We start from the raw sequence: 25106 nt of genomic DNA on the forward strand, positions 1-25106 counted from the left end.
AGGAGTTTATTTGACTTTACATGTCAGCTTTCCACAGCCACTACTTGTATGCAACTCACAGTTTCAAGCTGAAGGTAATACCATATTGTACCAACTGTTAAGATTGTCTGCAGGGTCAGAATACCCAATTGTTTTGTTGGTTTTTTTTTTAATATCCTTCCATTCATTTTGCATCATCCCTTTACCACAGCAGAAAACAATTATCACTCACTCACTTTTCAGCTAGGTCACAGGTCATTCTCTATAATCAACATGCCTACCCAACAGTTTATCTTCTATTCCTACATGGAACATTCATTTAATCCAAGGATCAGCAGTGATCAGAACTAGTAATACTCAAGCATCATTAAGACAAAAAGAGCGCTTTCAGACTTTTTGCTTCTGTTAAAAAGAAACAAGTACTTATGCACATCTTGCTTATCCAGACCATCCTATGCTGGTGGAGCAAGTGGCAACTATAGTTTGTTCCAACATAGCAAAGTACCAATCAGCTAAGACTCTACAACTACCTCATCTTTCATTAGCAAAATACTCTGTAAGCCAGTTTACAATGGGAAGCAGGATCCCCAACTCAGGCTGAAGAATGCACAGGCAAGTATTTCAACAACAGTCATGTATGATTCAGTAGTCTCTCTTTAAAAACAAACTACTTGACTCTTAAGACGAGCCCTGGAAAATTCCAAAAAGGTCAGTTGCAGGGTACAGAACTTCATAAAATTCTAGGCATGTTTAATTACCTCAAACCCAGATATACTTTGTTGATAACTAAATATTTCTAAACAGTCCTTACATCTTGTATCTTATTAATCAGAGATCCTAGTCATGGTTTGTGCTCAGCTGTGGTCCACTAAAATCGGCTGTAAGACATCCCAGTATCAGCAATGAAAACATCACAATGTCTACAGCTGAAATCAAGGTCCAAAGCTAAAGAGAAAACTGTAGACTCCAAATGGATTTTAGAGGTCTCTCTGTTCCTGAAGTGACAGCTTAAAAATGTGTACGCATATTCATAATAGAATCTTTGGAAGCAAGTTTCATCATGTTTATACTACTGCTCAATAACTGTCTAAAAATTTCCCTTACTGTGTAACTAAATTGCCAACCATTCACTTTTAAGAAACACTTTTTATTCTGAGCTCACTTTCTCTTTAGAATGAGTAAGCATTTAAGACAATCAATTTCTTCTCAGGCACAAAATCAGAAATTTTTCACTGGTCCTGAACATCAAGACAGCAGTTACCTAGCAACATAACCAGATGGTCATATTATTTCATACTTTGCTGTTGACAGTTCAACAGAGAGCTACATATCTGCTAAAAGAAAGTATTCACATGACTCTGAATTAGTGCAATACACTTCTAACAGTAAATACACAAAAGACATTAAGTAATTCTAGACATTTATTTTTCAGTGTACAGTGTCATACATTTAACATAAAGAAATAAGGCCCAAATATCATAAAATATGTATATAGTGTTTGCTAGACAAACACTTTACTAAAAACAAGGCATATTCCAGCCCATACTTCATGGAGTTACAATGAAGTTCAGGCACATAAACAGGAACACTGTATTTTTTAATGATTTACAACTCTTTTGGTCTGTTTAACAGAAAATGAACCAACTGAAGCAGAACTTCATCATTAAAGCCTTTCACACTACCATTTTCCACAACATCATACAATGGCTTACTATCTGTACCCCAACAGATATTCTTCCGAGGGTTATTTTGAATAGTTTCTACAGTTAGTGCTAAAGTATTTAGCTGGTAACAAAAGAAAGCAAAGTATTTTCCATCAGTCACTACTGCCTGCGATACAAAAGGACGGGTTACATCTGCTTCATTCCAGAATCCTACAAAATAAAGAAACAACACTAGTTACACGGGACTTGAAATTCCTATCAGCACACACATCTAAACCCCAATCCTGAAATACAGAACAACACTGGGAATTGCAGCAGCCACTTAGCAGGGGAAAAATTGCTGTCTGCTTTAGCAACACAAGCATTCTTCATACAGACTAACTAAAATGCAACCACCAATTAAGGATATTTCCAAGATCAGGGACACAGTGACATTTTTGCATTTAGTACACGGTTTCCTATTGCTGACTGATACAAACCCCGCACTGATCAGCCAAGTGACTTTTCAAAATTACGTAAGTTACTAACACATCCAAGTCATGCAAGTGATCTGAGGGGAAATGTCTTTTGGCAATTCCACGCTTCTCACAGGGCAGTGAACATTTGTTTCATAACAGAGGCATGCATGTGTATGCATGAGCACAACTGACTATAGCAACCAGCCAGAGAACACCAAGCACGCTGTATCAGTAAGTATTAATGCTTCAAACAAGCCCTGCTGAGCATTAACAGTTTCTAAAAAATTTTCTTCACCTATTTATGCATGTGTCCTAGCACACACAGTAATATTCTTAAAAGATATTTGGTATCATGTGCAATGAACACTGCTAGAAACTGTTACAGAACAAAGAAAAAACTTTATAGATTTGAATCATGCTGTCCTTATAACTCATAATGTGCTTACAACTGTAACCAGCTTTGAAGCCAAAACTTACTTGGCTTCAATGTTTTATGTTCACAAAGCAAGTCAAGCTTTCTAACGTTTCATTACATAAAAAATTTGATGCAGAGCCAGCAATACACACCACAGTCAAAGGATTTTCTTTCACGTGTTGTTTCACAAGTGAAACTACAAACCAGATATCTTCTAGTAACAGAAGATAACAGTTATGTTTACATGAATAAGCAAAGACTGATCTCATCTGTCTACCCACCCAGGTCTTCTGGGATTTTTAGACAAACACGGGCATAAAATCCTAAAGTAAGGCTGCTGAAATTTTGCTTTCACTGACTGTAATTTCATAGAATGGACACTTCTGAAACAAGGGGCTAAGCAACATAGTTGTTTCAGAAAAAAACCAAAAAAACCCCCAAAAAACCCAAAACTGTTCAGTATCTACCACCTTTCCCCATAACAAATGTGGAGAGAGCAAGTGAATGCAGGATTGAGGGTTTTGCACAGGCTTAGTGTTATATGTGAAAAAGTATTTTTCTGCATAATTAATTCTCCCTAAGTGAAAGTACTAAAAGTCTTAACTAACTCCCTTGCACAAGGTCTGCTTCATTCATTGGTTCAATTAAATTTTCAAAGACCCACTTAAAGGATAGTCTTCAGAAGAAAAAGCATGAGAAAAAGGTGGCAGGGACAAAATGTTAAGAGAACTTTACAGCAGGCATTCATCCTGAGGAAGAATTTGTCGACTCTCTCACCTTGATACATTGCTTGTGCTGCTGTCCAGGCAAAGAGACTTGCAATACCATTAGCTCGATAAACAACTTCAATCTGATCCTCAAGATTTGCTCTTATAAACCTCTTCCGGTTTAGCTTATCAGGAATAAGATGAAACTGGGTGTGTCCGTAACAGCATGGATCTGCTACCTTTGATCCTGTGTTCCCCAAAAATAAAAAAATTAAGAGCATTCTCTGACTGACTCTTAATTACACATACAAGCACAACATTACTATCAGACTCCAAACAACAGAAGGTTAAAACTTCTATTGTAGGTCTGTATAAATGTTGAGATTCCTCCATTTCTGGGTGGGACTGGAGGCCTTGCCCAACTCCAAAAGGCAAGAGTTCACATACTAAAATGGCTCTGAGGAGATGTATCAAAATTCAAAGTCAGTTTTCTGCCGATTTTCTATTCAACCCAACTCCTTCAAGTGAATCTGGACACAGAGTACCATATGCATAGGACGATGCTACTCCCCCATGCCTAACTGACATGGAATCTCAACAGAAATTTAAATACTATATATATTTACATAGTATAGTTATATATAAAAATATACAGATTTTTTTTCTGTTGATGGGAGAGGAAAGGTCAGAGGGGTGGTGTTCGTTTTGGGGTTGGGGGTTTTTTTGTTGTTTTGGGTTTTTACGCAAAAAAAGTAGTTAACATTTCATGACTAGAAAATCTTACCTATAAATACCTTGTTTTCATACTGCTTTTTGAACAACGGCAGTTTGGATGGTTTGTGATCAATAACTGGAACATCTCCAAGATCTGACTCCAGCGGTACAATCTTGAAGGAAGTAGAAGAAAAGCCATTGACATAAGTTATGTTTCTGACATCAGGCCTCACATAAAATGCCACTTTCTTGTCAGAGAGCAGAAGGTGCAAGTCTAGCTTACATACACCATATATATAACTTTAAACTGAAATTAATTTTTTGCAGCACAATTTCTTGTCTTGTGATGAGTGCTAGTACATGTATCTTATATTGATGTCTGAATTTTCCACAATACACAAAAAACATTGTGTGAAATGGGACTAACAAAGCTGCTAATCGGTACTATCTTCAAAACCAGAATCTGCTTCTGTAGAAAACAAGCAAAAACATTTCTAGCAGCAGTCAATAAACTAACTTGAACCAGCAGAGTGAGTTTACAGGTATTCAGTGTTTTGCACTATGTAACATTTTTGATTGCCTAGACAGTTCTTCCAAAATGCCAAGGTTTGTAACATCTGACAGTACTAACCTAAGCAAATTGTACAACTAAGTTAGCAAGAAATGTTCAGCATTACAGAAAGTGGAGCACAGTTTTCTGGTTTTGGTGGAAACTGGTCAACAGAAACCTTCAGAGGCTACAAAATTACCTTTGTATAAACCTGGAAGAAAAAGATTAGAATATTGAATCAGCTTCCACAAAACTGAGCATTCAAGAAAACAACTGTTAAGCAGTACCAACAGGTAACAGAGCTCACATTCAGATTGTATGTGCTCTCGCCTACTCCATTCTTTTTTTCTCTGTTTCCTTCATCTTATCCTCTACTGAGGACGGAACGTTTCACACCACATTTCTTATTCTTGCCTCCACTTACAAGCATTAAATAAGTTAAAAACTCCATTTCATTAAGTGTAACAACATGCATTTTATCTAAAGCACAAAGATGATCAACCTGAAGTTCAGAAGAGTGTCTCAAGATCTACAAAGCATTTACCACAACAAGGTAGTACGGGCATTAAGACTTGAAAACTGCACAAATGTTCTACATGCCTGATTAAGCAGGTCCTCCACATACTACCTATTGCATGGTTTCAGTGGCTGTCAGAAACATGAGTGAAAATGCACGTGATTAACTTGCTGTTGAAAATATCCACACCTCTGGAAGTTGCTTTGGTACACGGATCTGGAGGTGTGGCTTATCATCTATCTGAAATCGCACAGGATCAACTCTACCCTTTCGATGTCCATGAACAACAACTTCCTCACCATGATGCCAGTAATAGTGAACTTCAGGTTTTAGATCTGAAACAGAAGAGAGGATTAGAGAGAAATAGAGATCGCCCCTTTGCATTTAAAACCCTCCCAATTCTTGTTGTGTAGCTGCAGTAAAACAGAAAAATCAAAGTCCACTCACACCACATGGGACGATGGAGACAAGATTAATTACTAGTGACAATCTGAACAACTCCACTACACCAGCGACACTCCTGCCGTGTTCACAGACCAGGCCCACCACCCAAAGGCTCCCACTTCCCTCTCCCACCCACCCCCGTTCCACACCAAGGGAGGAGGCAGCCAGCAGTGGGTTGCGACCGCACAGGGAAGCAGCGAGAGTGGAGACGAGCTGCGTAAGGAACGGGCCGGGTGTGTGATCCTGATCGCGGTAGAGGAACGGCCGCTTCTTGTTCTGGTAGAAGCTCTCCTGCAGGAGGGCATCGCAGGCGAGCGAGCGCAGCTCGCCCATATCCAGGCACGGCGCCGCTCCCGCCGCGGATTCTGGGGCTTTCGCAGCCGCCGGTGCCGCCGTTCCCGGCTCCGGGGCTTCGGCGGCCTCGGGTGCCACTGCCGCCGCGGGCTCCGGGGCCTTCGCGGCCTCCGGCGCCACCACTCCAGGGGCCTTCACGGCTGCCGGCGCCGCTCTCGGGGGGAGCCCCGGCACGAAGACGGTCTTGGTGAAGCTCCGGTACCAGCGGTCGGCGTTGAGGGCGAAGGTCTGCGGGTAAACCATGTACTTGGGCCGCTGCCGCTGCCCGTAGAGCCGCAGCTTCTCCTCTACCGAGGCCGCCGCGTGCACCCGCTGGTGGAAATGCTCCAGGCGCCGCCGCTTGGCCGCTTTGCTCTTCGCCGTGGCGGAAGCCACTACGGGCGGGTAGACCGAGTCGACAGGCTGCGGGGGGACAGCGGACTCCGTCTGCGAGAACCAGCACCGGCCCTGCCACAGCAGCCGCCACCCCCTGGACGCCGCCATTTCGCAGGGCAGCAAGGCAGCGGAAGGGCGGCCGTCAGCAACTGGAAAATCTGATTGGTCACTGGGAACCACGTGAACGAGCCAACCTTCCAATCGGCAGGCTCCTCCGGGAGAGAGTGCTGCCGGGACAGAAAGGGGCGGGCCCCTGGGGGAATCGTGTGACTGGACGGCCCCGCTCTCCCCTGCAGCGCGGCGCAGCTTCTGCGCATGCGCCACAGATGCCCCACCTCCTCAGCGGGGACGAGAACTACAGCTCCCAGGATGCACAGCGGGATGCCGCCCGGAAGTGGCGCGCCTCGCGACGACTTCCTGTCGCCGTGCGCTCCCCGGCTTTGCGGATGCCGCCGCTCCGTGAAGGGGCAGCCCGGCCCGGCCCTGTCCCTGTCCCTGCTCCTCGGCACCAGTCCACACGTCAGAGGGAGGCCCAGATCTTAAACCGAATGGTTGTGTTGAACCTTACCTGCTTCATTCGATAAGACGGCATTTTTGAACCAATTTTCTACGTGCTCGTCTTCAGGACATAATTACACACACACACACCCGCCCCCGCTGGTTTGACAGACCGCCTGCTCAGTCTAAGTGACAGGCATAAATCCTCTCTAAAATAAAAAAAATAGATTGAGCCCTTTCCTGTACTGAACCCCTACTAAAGACAAAGGATTTTGTACAAACCAAGAACTGTAGCAGAAAGACAAGATAATTTATTGACAAAAATGTGGAAATTTGAACATGCATGACTCGGCCCAGGTCATGAGGAGCACAAGGCAGCCTGATTGCATGCGTCTGTTAACGTAACTCCGTTATACTGTGGGAAAGACTCATTTTTACAGGGTAGTGGGTACCCACAGCACTGCGTGTAAACTAACAGCTTGCTGGAAACTGTAAAACCTATTAAGCTGGCTTTAATAAATTCAACTCTGCTAAAATATGATCTATTATTGCATTTGTTTATGAAACTGGAAATAAGCTAAAACTGGCATACTGACACTGCAAGAAGTGCTACAGTGAGTGCATTTTTATGTTTGAGATACTTGGAAAAGTTGAGGGTATTTGGTGGACAGATGAAGCTTACTATTTATTATTCTTAAAAGTTTTCTTCTTTCATTTTTTTTTAAACTTGATCACTCACAGTATTCTTGGGAGATAGTTTTTTTTCTGTATTTCCATGACATTTCTGTGTTGTCTGAACTGTCTGAAACATTCAGACTGACCAGGGGTGGGAGAGGAAATTATGAGTGGAATTGGGACAGGAGACACATTATATACATCCCAGATAATCTGCTCCCTTTCATTAACTTCAGCTTAGCTTTCTGCTGAATTGTTGTTCAGAGCTACAATGGTATTTGGAGCAATTTTTGGAATACATGGTGAAGTTTGAAACCCTGTGTTTGGGCTGACATTTTCAAAGAACATAGAATATAAAACCATTGTCTTCTTTAAGAGGAAGTAAAATAGAGATTAAAATACTGCTAATGCATAGGTAAACAAAAGCTGGCCTTTAGTTAAGATTCACAAGGTATTGTATAAAAGACAGATTTAAATGTTAAGTTGCAACACAGTTAAGTAGTGAGTATTTAAACTTTGGATGTTTAATTTTGAATCCAGCCACTCTCTTCACCAGAAGGATGAAAGGACAAGGCCTTAGATCAGATGACTGACTATTTAAGGAGCAACCTCCCTCTTTTTCCTTATCCCACATACTACAGTCTCCCAGTGCATCTGGAAGCCTGTTTTTCCTTTGATTGACAAAGGGCACTGGCCAAATGTGCCCTTGTGTTCACAGCCAGCAACGTCATAAACTTACACAAACTGTTATGGAAAATTACCATTACTGTTCTTGGGCGTTTTGCTGCCTCATCTCCTGTTTCAAAATTTGTTTCCTCTAGTAGTTAGGAATATTATTCTCATTTCATGCTTAAATGTATTCATGGTCAATTTATACCTGCTTGTTGTTGTGCCAACATTGTCCTTTAGTTTAATTGTCTTTGCTTCCTCTCCAATGTTTGCCTTCTAAAATATTGATGGAGACCAGTCATATCGCCACTTGGTCCTCATTGACAGAAACTAAACAAGCTCTTCTCACACAGACAGGTCTCCATTTCCTTGATCATCTTAACAGCCCTTTCTTGCATTTCCTCCAGTTTTGCATTTGTCTCAGGGATATGTGACCAGACTGTACTCATTATTTCAGACTGTATTACATACACCAGGATTACTAACATTTTACCACTGTTAAAAACCTTTTTCATTATGTTGTCAAATCAGAATTGCCTGCCTTATGATTGTACAACACTGTGAACCCTTTTGCATAGGGTATTTTGAACCCTTTTGCATAGGATATTTTAAACCCTCAAGAAGTTCAATACAGAAGCTGAATATAAGTGATGAAGTAAGTGAATGTTTAAAGGATCATTTTTATTTTCCCTACTTTATTCAAAGTCTTTAAATGTTTCTTGCAGCCTGATACTGACTATAACATTAGATAAGAGGTGTCAGGAACCAGTGGTATGCTTTAACCTACACTTAAAATCCCTGAACTATCTACTGATATTCTGGTCACAGTTCAATTTTATTTGCTTGGTGTACATTGTAGTATCATTCATCTTGATGTAGGAGGTGCAAGGACTTGGATAAAAGATAGACAGTCTGGTTGCCAATAGACAGTCTGGTTAAAGGTACTGGCATGCTTTGCTGACAGTTCCATCATAAGCTTTTGGTAAAAATGTATTATCCAGCCATAGATGTCTTGGTTTGAAAAAGCAAACTGACAGTTCAAAAAAGATCAATTTTCCTTCTTTACTGAGATAATCCACAATATCCAAATTATCCAAAATCTATAAACCCAGAGCATCTTTGTGTTGGTTAAATGAATGCTTAAAAAGAGCCTGGATTAGAAAACTCATACCCTGCCTAAAATGTTCAATACAAATGCTAAAGAAAATGCCATAGCCTCAAAATAAATCTAAAATTGAAACTAGAAAAAAACGCTGCATCTCAGTTCCAACATGAAGGTCATTGGAGAGGGTTAGTTTGAAGCCCAAAAGTAGTTCAGAAACTAGTGCACTTCACCTTATTGAACATACTCTATGGGGAGGAATGACATAGAAATTACTCTGCCTCTGAAATTCTGAGACAAAGTACATTAAATGCACTCACTCAGAGATGAGATTGCATAGACATTAATTACTGGGCAGGGTCAGTATTTCCTATATAAAAGTGTAGAAACTGCTTAAGTGCACACAATTCTTCAGTAACACTCACCAGAAGTGCAGGCACAGCCCAAATGGGATCACAGGGATCACATAATGAAGGCATATCTTATCCAAGGCTCAGAAGGAGGTGTGAGGTCTGAGTCTGCTTCGCCTGGCCATGGTGGGATTGCTCTGTGTCCCATAGGAGTCACTGCTGGATCTCCAGCCACTGGGAAAGGATTCAGCCCTCGCACCTGCTAAACTGTTTCTTCCATACCTGTGTCTTGGTGGTGGCACCACGCACCTTATCTGTCTCTTATTTTAGAAGGCAGAGAAAGGAGGTAATGGTGAGATTGAAGCCCTTCAAATTATGAAACCTCAAAAGGGAGCCACAAGCTAGACATGGGTTTTGTTGTAGGCCGAGTAACAAAAGATGCTGTAGTCATAGAGAAGTGATGGCAGACCCTTGGCACATCTGAGGGCATGCTGAGAATTGATGATGTTTCATTCCAATTCTCTTAGAAAGGCAGTCCAAAGGTACACCAGAAAACAGGTTAGAAATCAGTTCTGGAAAGTTCATAGTGAAAAGAGTCTCTAGAGGCGTGAAAAACAAAGTTACTAATGAATACCAAGTATTCCTCATGTAATAGTATCTCAAGAACTCAGAGGAAGACTGAAGCTCCATTGTACTAAACATCACATCGTACACCTGCATAATAAATAAAAGTGGTTCTTCATTTTGTAATGTACCTCTCAGTATGTTGAAGAGAGGACCAACACTCTACTCTTAGGTTAATGGTGCAAGGCACACAACATGCCTTCCAAATTATTCTTCTAACCAATTCAGTTTTATTTTAAAAATTCTGCAGAAGCTACAGAGTCAGCCAATGTCTCTCTTAATCTGGGGACAGATTTTAGACGAGGCATATCCCTTCTTCTTGGTCCTCATCTTGGAGGATGAGAACCAGATTTCAACCAAACAGGAATATCTCCAGATTTAACCGGTTAAGGTTTAATTCCCTACCTAGCCATATGTTATGTTTGTGACTCAGGGCTAGGTCCAGCAAAGAACTTTAGTGTGGACTCTGCCTCACCCTCTCCTGTCTGCCTAAATGTCTGACTAGTAATGGAACTTGCCTTTTTATTGCCAAAGTTAATAGACTAACCCAAAGTGTATGGGGTATTTCAGAACTGGAAGGAATAGATAGCTCCAGAAGGTCTTTTCACCCTCTTATTGGCCCAGCTCTCTTTAGAAGTAATTTTAAAAGTTTAAATGTTCATTATTTTTCAGAGCAAGTGTGATATTGGGTATTCACTGGAGAAAAAGACAGTGTCATATTCATACTTCAGTGTCTATCTCTGGCTGACTTAATGGCTAAAGAGAGGGTGTCATCTTATTCCCACCTGTTTCATATGAGATTTCTATGTTTACAGATTTTTTGTTTTATGTACAATTTACAGCATTTGCCAGCTTAGGTAACAGAAGTGGGACTGCATGCTCCATGTAAAATTCCACATACTGCAATAGACACAATATTAACTGTTGAAAAGATGTTAATTATTTTATAATTTATGTCCTTAGCTTATTTTAAAACAGATTATATGTTACAACAACTGCTGCCAGTTGATAATTTAAAGCAACTCGTAGCATAGATATATGCAATAGGGAGAAGCCATTATCATCTTTACTAACTGAAATCTGTGGACAAAGGCATGTTTCTTATAAGATTTCCAAATATCTTTATAGGAACATAAAATGTATATGGCAGGCTGAAGTCTTCCATTGTGCATCCTTCAAAATTAAAGTGCTTCTAGAACTACATAGCACTCCAAACAGCACCAATTAGAATTAAGTTTGCATTATGTTTCAACTGCTATTTTAGTGTACTTTCTCAGACAAATTCCTTTGGAGCTAAAATTGCCTGTGTTCATCTATAGATCAAAGATCCCTACCCCCACTCCCCATTTAAAGCAAAATCAAAGCACCTTTGTTACAGGACTATAAAAATGGGGGGGGGGGGGGGGGGGGGAAGATGTGTTTCTGACCAAAGCTTCCCTTTAATTAGGCAAAAATGTTAGAAGAATTAACTTCAAAGTTGGACCTCTTTCTGGTTCTCATGTGAGAGCTGAGAGTCCAGATGAATTTAATGAAAGCCCCCCACATCGTTTCAAAGTAAGGAACCCTCCAACTGGGAATTCAAAAGATGCACAGGTACATTCTACCTTCTGTGGCTTTAGATGCCGTTACAGCAGGGCAGCTGTAAATGGTGATGACATTTAAGACCACGCTGGCTTCATAGTGCCATAAAGATAAAAGCTTATCTTGAAGACATGCTTTGACAAAGCTTAGTTTCACTGCATCAACGCCCATTAGCTAAGAAAAATCAGAAATCCTTTGGGAAAACTAGATTTCTTAGTCAGTTTTATATAGTATTTCAGTGCTATTGTAGCAATTACAAAAGAATACCTCACATATTCCCCATGCATTTTGGGGAACATCTAACTAGGGGGCATCCCATATGTGCTGTTTCAAGCCATTGCATGCAATTTTCCCAATGTCTGTTTTGTATGTGCAGAAAATCCAGCTAATTATAACCCTTACTCTTTGAGATAACTTACTGCTAAATGAAAAATCTTTATTATGAAATTCGTGTAAACTGAAAGAAACAAGTTGATTGACTGGAGGAAATATATTTGCACAATTACAATATTCAGCTGGTGAAGGAGGTCCACTTTTATGAGAAAATTTGTTGTGTCAGCTATAATGTTCCAAAGGTCACGCAAAGGGAAGGTTGATGAGTAGACTCAGCCCAGTATGAAGGACTGGATGAAGAACACCAGTGTTGCATAAGAAAGCTAATGTATATAAATATTAGTATAATATGGTATTACTGAGGTGGCAAGTGTTTACGTTTGTTCTTAAAAAGTGTCATGAAGGTGGAATTTGAAGTACAGTAGGCATTCCACTTACTTTCTCTTTTCTTCTAGTATTGAGGACACCAAACTTTTCATGCCTTTTAAATGGAAAAGTTGAAACCTGATGTCATGATTTAAGCCCAGCCAGCAACTAGGCACCACGCAGCCGCTCACTCACTCCCCCCACCCCAGTGGGATGGGCAGGAGAATCAGAAAAAAAACCCTTACTCATGGGTTGAGGTAAGAACAATTTAATAACTAAAGAAAAATAAAATATAATGCAATAATAATAATAAAATATGATTGTAACAAAAAGGAATATCATAAAAAAAAAAAAACAAACCAGAAAAGACAAGTGATGCATAATGCAGTTGCTTACCACCCACTGACTGATGCTGGAGCACTGATCCGCCCCTGACAGCCAAGTCCCCCAGTTTATATACTGAGCATGACATTCTATGGTATGGAATATCCCTTTGGCTATCTCGGGTCAGCTGCCCTGGCCGTGCTCCCTCCCAGATTCTTGTGCACCTGCTTGCTGGCAGAGCATGGGAAACTGAAAAACCCTTACTGTAGCATAAGTGGTACTTAGCAACAACTAAAACATCATTGTGTTGTCAACGTTATTCTCATGCTAGATCCAAAACACTGCACTGTACCAGCTACTAAGAAGAAAATGAACTCTATCCCAGCCAAAACTAGGACACCTAACTTTCAGTCCCATAATTAACCCATCAACTTCTTTTGGTAAATGAGGGCTGATGATCAAGCATTTCTCTGCCACTTTAAAAAAAACCCAAACCACTCATTTCCTAAATCTGCATAATGTAAGCTCTGTTTTACCAACTTAGATGCTTATTTTAGATAGGCAAAAGATAATTGAGAAAGTGAAAAGTGCAGGTAGGAAAAAAGCAGACTTTCCAATACCCATCAAAACCCAAAGCAGACTGCCACCACAGACTGAATCTCTAGTATATCCTCTGTATGTCTCCAGCTTCATAAGTGAGCTGCTTCTCACCAGCAGGCAAAAATGTAGGCCTTGCAGCATATCCTGAAACTTCATTTCAGGCTATTACAAGCCTAAGGAAGTTACGGATCTGAAGGATACAGTGTGCTAAATGAAGAGTATCCTGCCATCTGCATTGTACGCCATTTCTACCATCCTGAGAAGCACTTAAGGAAGATGGCACAGAGTTGAAGGCATGGGTCTGCTCTTTGCAGACATTCAGCTGGTGTGGCATTGGGAAGTGTGCTGCCATGCTTGTGTCGTGGTTTAAGCCCAGCCAGCAACACGAAGCCACTCACTCATTCCTCCCCCCCCCGGCCCCGGTGGGATGAGGAGGAGAAAATATAAAGAAAAGCTCGTGGGTCAAGACAAGGACAGGGAGGGATCACTCATCAGTTATGGTCACAGGCAAAAACCAGACTCAGCTTGGGGAAAAAAACAAATCAATTTAACTTACTACAAATCAAATCAAAGCAAGGATAATGGGAAGTAAAACCAAATCTTAAAACACCTTACCCCTACCCCTCCCTCCTTGCAGTCAGTTCATGACACACTGTCTCTGGTGCTCCTTCCTCCTCAGGGGGAGGACTCCTCACTCGTCCCCTGTTCCAGCATGGGGTCCCTCCCACGGGAGACAGTCCTTCACCAACTTCTCCAATGTGGGTCCTTCCCATGGGCTGCAGTCCTCCACGAACTTCTCCAATGTGAGTCCTTTCTGCGGTCTGCAATCCTTCAGGCACAGACTGCTCCAGCACAGGCTCTCCCATGGAGTCACGGCCATCTTCGGGGGCCTCCGCTCCCCCGCTCCCCTCCCTGGGCTGGGGGGGGACAGCCTGCCATCTCACCACGGGCTGCAGGGGCATCAACCTTCTCCAGCACACCTCCTCCCCTCCTTCTTCACTGACCTCGTGTCTGCAGAGGGGTTCCTCTCGCATCCCAATCTCCTGTTCCTCTCACATCCCAATCTCCTCCTCCGCTGCAGGTTTCCCCTCTTAAATCTGTTCTCCCAGAGGCGCCACCACCGTCACTGATGGGCTCGGCCTGGGCCAGAGGCAGGTCCGACTTGGAGCTGGGAGAGCTTCGAGCAGCTTCTCAAGGAGCCACCCCTGCAGCCCCTACCCTGCTACCAAAATCCTGCCACACAAACCCAATACAGCTTGGCATGGTAAATCCACACAGTGGACTTCAACTAGTTCAAACCCAAGACTGTGCAAACAGACATTTTCTGGACTGGGTATGATCTGTGTCCAGCCAGCTTGGAGACTGAGCCATTAAAGGGACCTTTCATTATCTGTGTAGCTGTAATATTCAAAGGTGTAATAAACGCAGTACGTAGAAGTCAATGGGAACACTTACCAGTACAAAACATGCAAAAAGAACCAAACAATCATGGAAGGAAGTCCTGATGACTACAGATTTCTAAATGCAGCATCAGATTCAGATTCAGTTTCTGTCTGAACCTGTCTCTTTTCCATGATGGAAAAGTGCACAAGTGCACATCCTTCTCAACCAAAATGTTCCACACTTGAAGGATCATTCATTTAGTTTCAGTAGCTTGAGGCTTGAGAGCAGTGTATTTGGTGATTAAAAAAATTGCATCTTGCTCTGAACATTAGGGGAACCTTCATTGCTTAGATTCTCAAGTGCTAACCATGAAAAGTATTTACACTGTCTTCACTAACTGTACGGAATTTTTGGTACATATGGTCAGATAATACTCATCCTTGGTGATTAAGACTAGAAGATGACTGTAAGATAAATACATGACCTGACTAATGACTCACAACTGACTCACAGTCAAATGATTGCTAAGACTGTATTTCTAAAAAGAAAAATAAGTATGTATAGTTACAGATTATTTTTTTTATTCCTACATATCCTTAAAGTGCTGATTTACTGACTTCTGAAATGGCTTCCTTTTAGCATCATAGAAGCATGGAGGCTGGAGGGGACTTCCAGAGGCCACCAGTCCAACCTCCTACCCAAAGCAGGGCCAGTTAGGTCAGGTTGCTCAGCACTGTGACCAACCAAGCCAAGGGTGTAGATTCGAGTGCTCCTGTGGTTCTCTGCTCCAGTGCTTGACCATGCTCATGGTAAAAACATTTTTTCGTATATCAAGTCAAAATTTCCCAAGTTCCATCTTGTGCCTGTTGCCTCTCATCGTTTTACTGTGCCTCTCCTAAAAAAGTCTGGCTCTGTCTGCTCTAACCTCTCCTGTTAGGTACCTGAAGACAGAAATCAGATCTTGCCTGAGCTTTAGAGATCTTGCCTTTCTTCAAGGTGAATAAGTCTTGGTCCTTCAGCCTCTCCTCACAGGGCAAGTGTTCAACACACTGAACATCCCTCCTTAGTGGCCCTCCAGTAAATTCACTCCAGTTTGTCAATGTCCTTCTTTTACCAGGGAGCGCAAAACTGGACACAGTACTCCAGATTGTCTCACAAATGCCAAGCAAAGGGGAAGAATTACTTCTCTCAGCCTGCTGGCTGCCCTTCTGTTTGTACAGCCTTGGATACTGGTGGCCTTCTGCTGGTAGCCGGAGCACACTGCTGGCTCATGCTGAATTTATTGTCCACCAAGACCCTCAGCACATTTTCTGCAAAGCTGCTCTCCAGCTAGACAGTCCTCTGCCTGTACAGATGTGTGGGAGTTATTCTGTCGCAAGTCTTTGCATTTGTCTTTGTTTAGCTTCAGGAGGTTCCTGTCAGCCCATATCTCCAGTCTCTCTAGATTGCAATAGCCTCAGTACAGTCATAGGTGAAAAACTGTATGGACAACAAAATGGCCTATACTACATATCACATATAATACCAAATCTACTCATGAACCTGAGACTGAGCTAGGTAAAGGTGAAGACAAAGGAGGAAGGAGTCAGTGTATACTGAAAATCTTTAGAAATTCTTTTCATTGTTGCTTTTAAAGCTGCATCACAAACATTATAAGCTCTTAGCACTATTGTGTCTGGAGAGCATCTGACTGATACATCTCACATTAGAATAACAGACTACCTCTGTACTAGTAAAGCAACTGGCATGGAACAGCATACCTCCATGCTATGAACCTGTCTTAGCTCCCAAACCAAGCTCCCCATACACACAGCTCATTGGGAATGTCCCCTGCCTATGCCCAGCAACTATCTGGGAGGATCCAGCTGGCCCAGATCACAGACTGGTCCAGCAGGTTAGTAATTCATATATTTGAGCTCCAGGAATAAAAATAAGCCCCTGGCACTGGTTAATTTTCTGTTATATTTAGTACTTTGGTTTCTCTACATCCCCCTATCTTTTATCTTTCATTGTCCAAAACTTCTCTTTAAGACATGTTTCCAGCAGTTCTTTCAATGACTGAACAGATTAGACTTTATTGACTTCGAATGAGAAAGAAGCACCAAAGTCATTTTAGCATGACTGATCTTACCTTACTTTCAACTGTCACAGTTAGGCACCTAGACTATACTAATTACCAAGCCAGAAAGAGAAAAGCACTTAAAGGGTGATTTGTTCCATCCTTAACACTTTTTTTTAAGAGAGATAAATCTCTCCCTGGAGCTAAGTCCCTACTGAAACAAAGTCCATCACATCATTCTGATGCAAATGACTATTGAACTTAAGTCATGAATTTAGAGAGAAAAAAATCTAAGTTATTGCAATATTTGCAAAGTGTTTTATGATACAGCTTTATTTGCAGACCACTTTATTTGCAGGAGAATCACTCCTTTATGATAACTTTTGCTTTTCAGTATAACAACAAATGGGGCGATTATGTTAGAAAAATTCAGAGGCCACTCTCTTTGGTGAAAAGCTGATACTGCATAAAATATTAAAGCTTTCGAAAAGCAAACAAATTAAGTATGTAAAATAACACATCGCACTACTGGCAACATGCTTTGAGACATAATGTGAAGGGCTGCGCGAAGACCAACACCACTAGATGTCACCATCCTTCCATCAAAAATTCATCAGCACCCAGTTGGCTTTTCCTGAGTATGATTTACAAGTACCACTGGTTTCACCAGAGCTGTGCTGAGATGAAGTGTTAGGTCATGTTTTGCCAGCTCTGTTGCTTTGTAATCCAATCAAAAGCTATGTGGTATCATTTCTTTCTAGTGGCATTGTGTTTAGATAGTTTTAAAGTGCTAATTCTCGTGTGAGAACACGATTTGGGGTTTGATGGTATCCCAGATTCATGAATCTAAGAAGAAACATTATTGGTTAACTTCATCCAATAATGCTGCTGCAGCTCAGTCCAGCAGACAGTGGATTGGTGGAGAGTATGAAGTCTACATCCTATTCCCATCTATTTTACTGACATACTGTATGACTTCGGCAAGCCATTTCACCTTAGCTTTTCTGTTTGCAGTCTACTATCAACACTAGCTTCCTCAGTGCAAGAGCTATGCAGAGTTATGTTGTTTGTTGCATTATCTTTATCCTAATTCAGTGACAGGTATTGTGCAAAGGGTCTGAAAAATGTAGCTATATAGGTCCAGCTGAGAAAAATGCTGGAGGGAGATATCCACCCCCTATTTTAGCCTTACTCATTAGCCCCTTACTCAGTAATCACTGAAACTTCCCCAGACCCAGGGCTGGGTTTAGAGGAGTTAGTGGATCCACTTAGTACTAGATGTCTGAAGTCATCAGTTCCTGCTCCCTCTCAGCTTATTCCACTGAGTGGCACCACCTTGCATTCAGGTTTAAGCTCATAATATCATATCTGATACAGATAGGAGCAGAATTCAGTTCATCTCCTGGACAAGTCGTCCATCATTTATCTGCTCTGATCCAGGATGGGGTTTCCTATTTATTTTTTCAATCACTGTCTTTCACAGAAATATAATTAAGTGGAACATTATAAAAACATCACATTGATAAGATCTTTCTTTTTTCATGGATAGATCTGCCCATTTGGAACTTAAGGGGAAATACCTATTCTCATGTTTAATAAGACAATGGAGAAAATGCAGCCTTCCCTGCATTTGAATTTTCTCCTATCTTATTCTATTAGGCACTTCTGTTCTTCAAAGAGGAAAAAGCAAAAATAACTGCACGATATCCACAACAGAAAAGACCACAGCTAAGGTCAAATCAAGTATGTATACTCCAAACACAGACCCAACTAAATATACTCAACATGGATCTAATAAGCACTCGTCCCACTGGCAGTCCCCCCTCACTCCTGCAGTGACCCTGTCCTTGAGTTGAGCTCCCATATTATCAGGTATGAGTAGGTAAAACCCCAGACATTAAAGGCTCCTTTCATGTGCTGATGAGAATACTGTATTTTGGATTTGAAGAAGAAAATTATTTTTTTGAGCCAACTGGCCTGTCCCATTACCACTGCAGTATGAATTACTAGAAAAACAAAAAGTGACTGATGAGGAAAAGTACAAAGGATACTAAATACTTCCTGTAAAAACACATAAACTGTCAGGCCTAATATGGATAGTGATTATATTTAATCACACATTTAAATGTTGAACAGCTTGACTGAGACACACTCATGTCTATTAGTATACATTACCAAAGAAAGGCTGTGCCAAACATTTTTCTTCATCCTGTCAGCACACTAGGTGACAACACAAATAGCTCGCGCTGTTCCCTGGAGGCTGCTCAGTTTGGAATGATGCACGGGATAGAAGACAATGCACAGACTGCAGAAGAAACAGCAATAAACCTCCGTAAGATCTCACAGACTTTAGTTTAAATAGGTGCCATGTAAATAAACTCCCAGCCCATCATGCATCATTTTCCCACAAACACTCAATTTTAGTGTTACACATTCTGAAATGACCAAAGGAAAAAATTCTTATATTCCAATATTAGATTTTAAATGGATTCATAAAACCATAACATCAGGGGTACTTTCAAAGTACAGGAACTCCATAGTCTTCTGTTGCGGAGGCACAGGACAGCACACACAGACCAATGTGATCAGGTGAAGTCCACTTTACTAGAGCATCAGACATCATTTTATACATTAGTTACATCTGTACATGCGTTTAGCTATTTTACTATTGGTTGCACACATTATTCACGCACTGTCCACGCGCCCAGTTACACTTAATGATTGGTTATATCAACACTGTACACGCGCATAAACATAAAACATAATTGGTTATACTAACTAAAACATACAAGACTTGTCTCAGTCTAATTGGTCAAGATAAACTGCCGAAGTGAGGTTGTTTGTGCCAAGTTCTCTTTATCGTGGAATGCGCACCTGTGTTTTTCTAATTGGTATCTTTCTTATTTTTGTCTTCTGTTTATTCTGTTCAAGGCCTTCTGAAGGCGTCTGGAATGCTCTTGTGATCATTAGCTAAAAATGTTCCACAACATTCTGTGACAAAGTGTTTGACAGCCATTGGTCCACCACAGGATTCCTCCTTGACTGAATCTGACCTCTTCTGTCCAGTGAAAGCTGTCAGATACTCAGTACTGCAAGTATTTTTAATGAGATAGTCGTTATGTCATAACAAGAAGCTTTTATTCTTTATACAACATTGTCTCGTGTAGTGCACAACACAGATTTAAATGGCTTTCAACTCCTATTTCAGAGCCATTTGTTAAAATGAAAATGGTCTGGAGCTTCCCTCAGAGAAAGTTGCTATGCTAAAATTGGATTGGAAAGAAGGCGATTTCTGTACACTTGGCTTTACATACACTTGGTTTCTGATAGTTCATTTCAACACTGTTATATCGTATTTTGCTAGTAGCCATGGCAGGATTAGTAGCAATACTGCAAATGGCAGTGTCATCAGGCAAAAATGTATAGCTTTGTGGTTTCAGAAGAATGAAGGCATTCAAAATCATTAACGTATAAAAAAATTGAATAATGGCCTTTACAATAGCCTGCTAAAGAAGACCAGATGTTGCTCAAAGGAGATCTGAATCTGGGCGACAAGATGTTGCTACTTGTTCATTAAATGAGACAATCAAAAATTACAATTGCACTTCCACGAAAAGCTCTGTAGATACAGCAGTTCTTCCACTCTGAGCATTATTTTAACATGACAGCCATGGAGGGAGTTTATTATAGCACAGATAGAAAATTCACTGCTAAAGAAGCAAACATGAGTAATCTTGTTTCTCCAAAATACATATAGTTCTATAGAAAAAGAAATCATAATATATTTATATCTGTTGTAGTTTAGATCATAGAGGAACATCCGTTCCTAAACAAGCCTTTTTGCACAGAGACACATTATGAACAAGTAACCGTATATTCAGAGTGATGTAAAGAATAATAAAAAGATGGTGACTAGGACAAAGTTCAAGGATAAATACAATATTAGCAAACTGTCATTATATTCTGCTCAGATTCAGAAGTCCAATCTTAAGTCTTCAGATAAGATCAGTTCATGAACATACATCTATGAGGTTTTAAATGAGGGTGAAGGATACAAATTGACATTTCATGAGTTTTTTCAAGAAATCATAAGCTTTCAAATGAGCTTTTAAAACCATGGTCTAAGATGTTCAGTGGGCAGCCCTAGGGCTAACCAAAGAAACATTTATTATCTTTGTTTTATGCAGTTTTAAAGTTTACATATGTTGTATTTTATGTAGTCATTTAAAGCACATCTTGGGTAAAACTGATCCCATCAATTTATTGGTATCTGCACCTGAGCAGGTGTTTAGGTTAGGTAAGTTGTCCAGGCTTCCCATATAATTAATGGATAACTAGTAAACAGAGTCAGTGGAGTCTAGAAGGCAATTTCCCTCTTTTTTGAGTAGACACCTACATTTAGTCAGCTGAGTAAGCTCTCCAGCTGTTCTCTGTAATGGGAAGTTATGCATCCAGCCAGCACAACAGAAACACACGGTATACACTAAAGATGAATCCGTCCCTGATCACTTACGTGGATAGTACCTTTTCTTCAGCTAACACATTAGGGTTGGGCAAAACTGGCTAAAGATGTTCTGGCAGTGTAGGCAAACCTGAATGTTACTGTGACATGAATGAGGCACTTGCTATTCTTCCTGCCAAGGGAATGAGGCAGCTGTTGCTTTCTGGAGTGAATGCCCTGGTCCCCTGCAGTAACCTCCTCTGCACGCCTGTGCCCCTCTCGCAGTCACCCCAGCAGCAGCTGGCTTGGCTTGGGGTTGTGATTTATGCAAAGCAAGAAGAGTGGTCATTGTGCAGTTCCTGCAAGTGTGCTGCTCTGGGCAATTTCCTTTATAGTGCTGAGGTACAGCCCAAACCTCCTGGAAGCAGTGAAAAGTCTGCATTTTCATTCAGAAGCCTCTGAATTAGATTTATACATTGTTCAAGTATCTGAAAAGGCTGTTTTCATTGTTCAGTTGTTAACTAATAACAAGTATTTAAGTAAAACAGGTTTCAGCTACCAAAACTGAAGAGAGAATTAAAAAAACAGCTTTGTTTTCTGTCTGGATTTTTGAGACATTGGGGTCACTCACAGCACATTGGTTTTTATAGTTCTCCATAACTATATGGGACAGAAAATTCCTGTAAAAGCTTTTTTTTTGAAAAACAAAACAAAACAAAATTGTCTTTTCATGCTAGTCCAGAATGGGAATGAGTTTCAACATATCAGAATTTCCTGTTGAACAATGTGCCCTTTTCCCCTTATTTTAGAGCCTTTGCTAGAACGACATCTAAAATGTTGGCATCTCTGATGTGCTTTCTTATGCCTACACTGTACCTTTCTTTGTGTCCAGCATTTCGCACTTTACCTCCTTCAGTTTTCTCATTTTCTTCTTCTCAAAAGTGAAATTAAACACTGAGCCTGATTTGCTTTTTTTACTCCCACATTTCTTTCAGGAAAAAAGTCACTTTTAAAATCCTGCCGCTATCACACATGGCCTGTTATATATCAACAAATTAGATTTTTGTTGATTCCAAAAAAAGTGGAGTCAGCATTTGGAACCAGACAATGTCCCTCATTTTTCTGTTTTTATTTGACAGCATTGTGTACAGGGTAAACTATTTATAACATTTATTGCTTTTATATTTGCTCTTCCACACTAAAATATATCCATTTCAAATTAACAGTTTGGTTTAGGGCTTTAACCTAAAAAATATATATTTTTGTGTGATTACTTTAGTTCTACTCTAATTTTGCTTTCTATTCCCTAACAAAATCTAAACCCTATCCTCCAAGATGTAGCTTCTTCTGGGATTTCAGAAAAACTTTAAAAATTCAATCCCACAAATGATTTTGAAAAGCTCAGCTTCCCTCAACTTTCCTTTCCGAGTGTCTAAGCTCATCATTTTCCCATTCAAGCAGAGGGAAGACAGCTGTACTTAGTGTGGGCTATAAGCCTGCTCTTCCTCAATACTATGAACATGTCTGGACTTACCCTTGGACACAGACATCTTAGCAGTATTAAACACATCTCAGCACAAAGTCAATAGATAGTGTTAAAACACCAGCAATCACCAGTACCTGGAATCACTTCTTACAGCAGGGAAGGCAGAGGAGTCGTAAAACATATACACTAAGATTTGTAACATCAAAGGCTTTGTATTTCATAGAATCATAGAATCATTTATGTTGGAAAGAACCTTTAAGATCATCCAGTCCAACCGTTAACCTAGCACTGCCAAATCCACCACTAAACCATGTCGCTAAGTGCCACATCTACGCGTCCTTTAAATACCTCCAGGGATGGTGACTCCACCACTTCCCTGGGCAGCCTGCTCCAATGCTTGATAACCCTTTCAGTGAAGAAATTTTCCTAATATCCAATTTAAGCCTCTTCTGGCACAACTTGAGGCCATTTTCTCTCATCCTATCATTTGTTACTTGGGAGAAGAGATGGACACCCACCTTGCTACAACCCCCCTTCAGGTAGTTGTAGAGAGTGATAAGGTCTCCCCTCAGCCTCCTTTTCTCCATGCTAGACAACCCTCCTCACTGAAAATGAACATTACCCACCTTTGCAACAAATACTAGCTCATTCCTTGCCTACCACAATATCTTAACAAGACTTTTCTGCCCATCCAGCTGACTCCTTCTTTTTGTCTCTTTTCATTGCCTCCTCTCCATCTTGGGATGGAGGAAACCATACAAGGTGGAGCTGCATGGCACACTGGCTGTGCTCTCTGAGCAGCAATCTACTCCCATATCATCACCTGCCATACTTGGTCCATATATTCGGCCCTCCGTGTCCTGAGCAAATATGGTCTTCTAGGGACCTTAATGCATAAAGAATTCAAGTATTTAATATTCATCTCAGTGTACACGTGCTTAAAGTTAAGCAGAAGCTTAAATAATAGAGGTAGTTTGCAGAATCAGGATCTAATTCTGGCAGAGGACTATGTATTGGCAGTGTAAGTTCTTCCTCCCAAAGAGCTATATAAAGTCCCTCTGCAGGCCCAGATTCTAAAGCACTGGGGCCAAAATCATCCCTGGAATTACACTGTTAAGCTTCCAAAAACAATTCTGCAAAGAAAACAGTCTGTAAGCCCAGCAGATGATTTTGATTAATAAGAATATGTTCCTAAAAGTAAAGTTACAGAGACTCTTAAAAAGTGCTATAGTGTTCTTAACTACTAAACCAAAATGTGAAACAAAGACACCTTCTAAGATAACATACACTTGAGGTTACAAATTACCTGACAGATTTCTCAAAAGAAAATAGCTGGACCTAAACAAAGAGAGAGATGCTGAGGGGCGGTACCCATAAGTGTGTTTTGTCTTTGCCATCTACATTCTGGAAACATTTTTGGAGGTTGCGTTGCGTGAGGCAGCCAAATCACCCCTAATTTAGAAGTAAGCATGAGATTAAATAAGCTTTCTGTAAAAGCCTGTTAAAAGAAAATCCTCCATTTCTTCTGCTCTCAGCCCCTTTTGTTATCCCTGCTTCACATTCTCAGCACCTTCCAGATGTGCGTGTGTGTGCATGTCTGTGTGTGCAAGCTTTCATCATCATGAGCGCTGCTATTTGTGAGGGACTAGTTTTTATGAATAAAGGAGTCAGAGTTCATGTGCCAGCCCACCATCTCCCTCCCTGTAATAAAATCAGTTTAAAAAACATGGCACTTCAAAAAACTCTATATTTGGATTGTGTTTATAAGGTCTTGCAGATTTTGAGTTGTTTTGCAGGGAGAATGGGAACAGAGTTCCATTTATTTGCAACTATTTAAATCTTACATTTCACTGAAGACTTGCAGAAGGCTTGAAGAACTGGAGGACAATAAAAAAAGACATAAAAATAACAAGAATAATGAGAAAATCACAGGCTTTCACAATTCTTTCGCCTTAATCTCTTCCCTTGCTTCAGGGTATTTTCCTTTTTCGATTAGCTTGTTTTTCCTTGTATTTACCTCAGAGATGTACACAACCACATCAGTGCTGCAATGCCATAAGTCTCTTTGCTGCTGCCAGCCCCCTGTCCCAGCACCAAATATGAACTTTCACAGTTTGCCGATAACAGCCTCTTTTCTTCTTTCCTGTTTATTCCAGTTCTTCTCAACTTTTATGGGAAAAAAGCATTTTAGTATTTAATTTTGATTTTCCTTGTACATTCTAATAACAACTAATCAATTGAGCCCCTAGGGAAACTGTCATGTTTCTTAGTTTTTTGATTCCTATATGGCAGTAGGCTAGAGGTATGTGCCATGCTGCTCTGTGATAAAAAGGCTGTTCAAGAGAGCTATGGAGATGATCAGGGCATGACCAGAGAACTTCACAAACTGAGGCACCAACAAAACTTAGCTACCATCTGAATGCATGGGTTAAGGATCA

At 40.8% G+C, this 25106-nt stretch overlaps 1 protein-coding gene across 1 annotated transcript; it reads right to left on the bottom strand.

The window, feature by feature from the left end:
* Positions 1–1387: 1387 nt before the first annotated feature.
* Positions 1388–6323, bottom strand: MRPS30 (mitochondrial ribosomal protein S30). Its single transcript, XM_030005141.2, has 5 exons — positions 5598–6323; positions 5194–5339; positions 4008–4110; positions 3294–3470; positions 1388–1853 (listed from the first exon to the last, which is right to left on the bottom strand). The coding sequence occupies exons 1-5, from the start codon at positions 6283–6285 to the stop codon at positions 1585–1587; spliced, it is 1383 nt and encodes a 460-aa protein (XP_029861001.1). The 5' UTR covers positions 6286–6323; the 3' UTR covers positions 1388–1584.
* Positions 6324–25106: the final 18783 nt, after the last annotated feature.

Source organism: Aquila chrysaetos, chromosome Z (assembly GCF_900496995.4).
Source record: "Aquila chrysaetos chrysaetos chromosome Z, bAquChr1.4, whole genome shotgun sequence".
Classification (NCBI taxonomy): domain Eukaryota; kingdom Metazoa; phylum Chordata; class Aves; order Accipitriformes; family Accipitridae; genus Aquila; species Aquila chrysaetos.

Bases quoted from the DNA above. Each gene is read 5' to 3' on its own strand.
- MRPS30 (XM_030005141.2), bottom strand. From the start codon at position 6,285: ATGGCGGCGTCCAGGGGGTGGCGGCTGCTGTGGCAGGGCCGGTGCTGG. The intron at 4,111-5,193 runs GTGTGGATATTT...ACTTCCTTCAAG, and splicing joins TACCAAAGCAACTTCCAGAG to ATTGTACCGCTGGAGTCAGA. The intron at 3,471-4,007 runs GTAAGATTTTCT...TGGGGAACACAG, and splicing joins TGAAAACAAGGTATTTATAG to GATCAAAGGTAGCAGATCCA.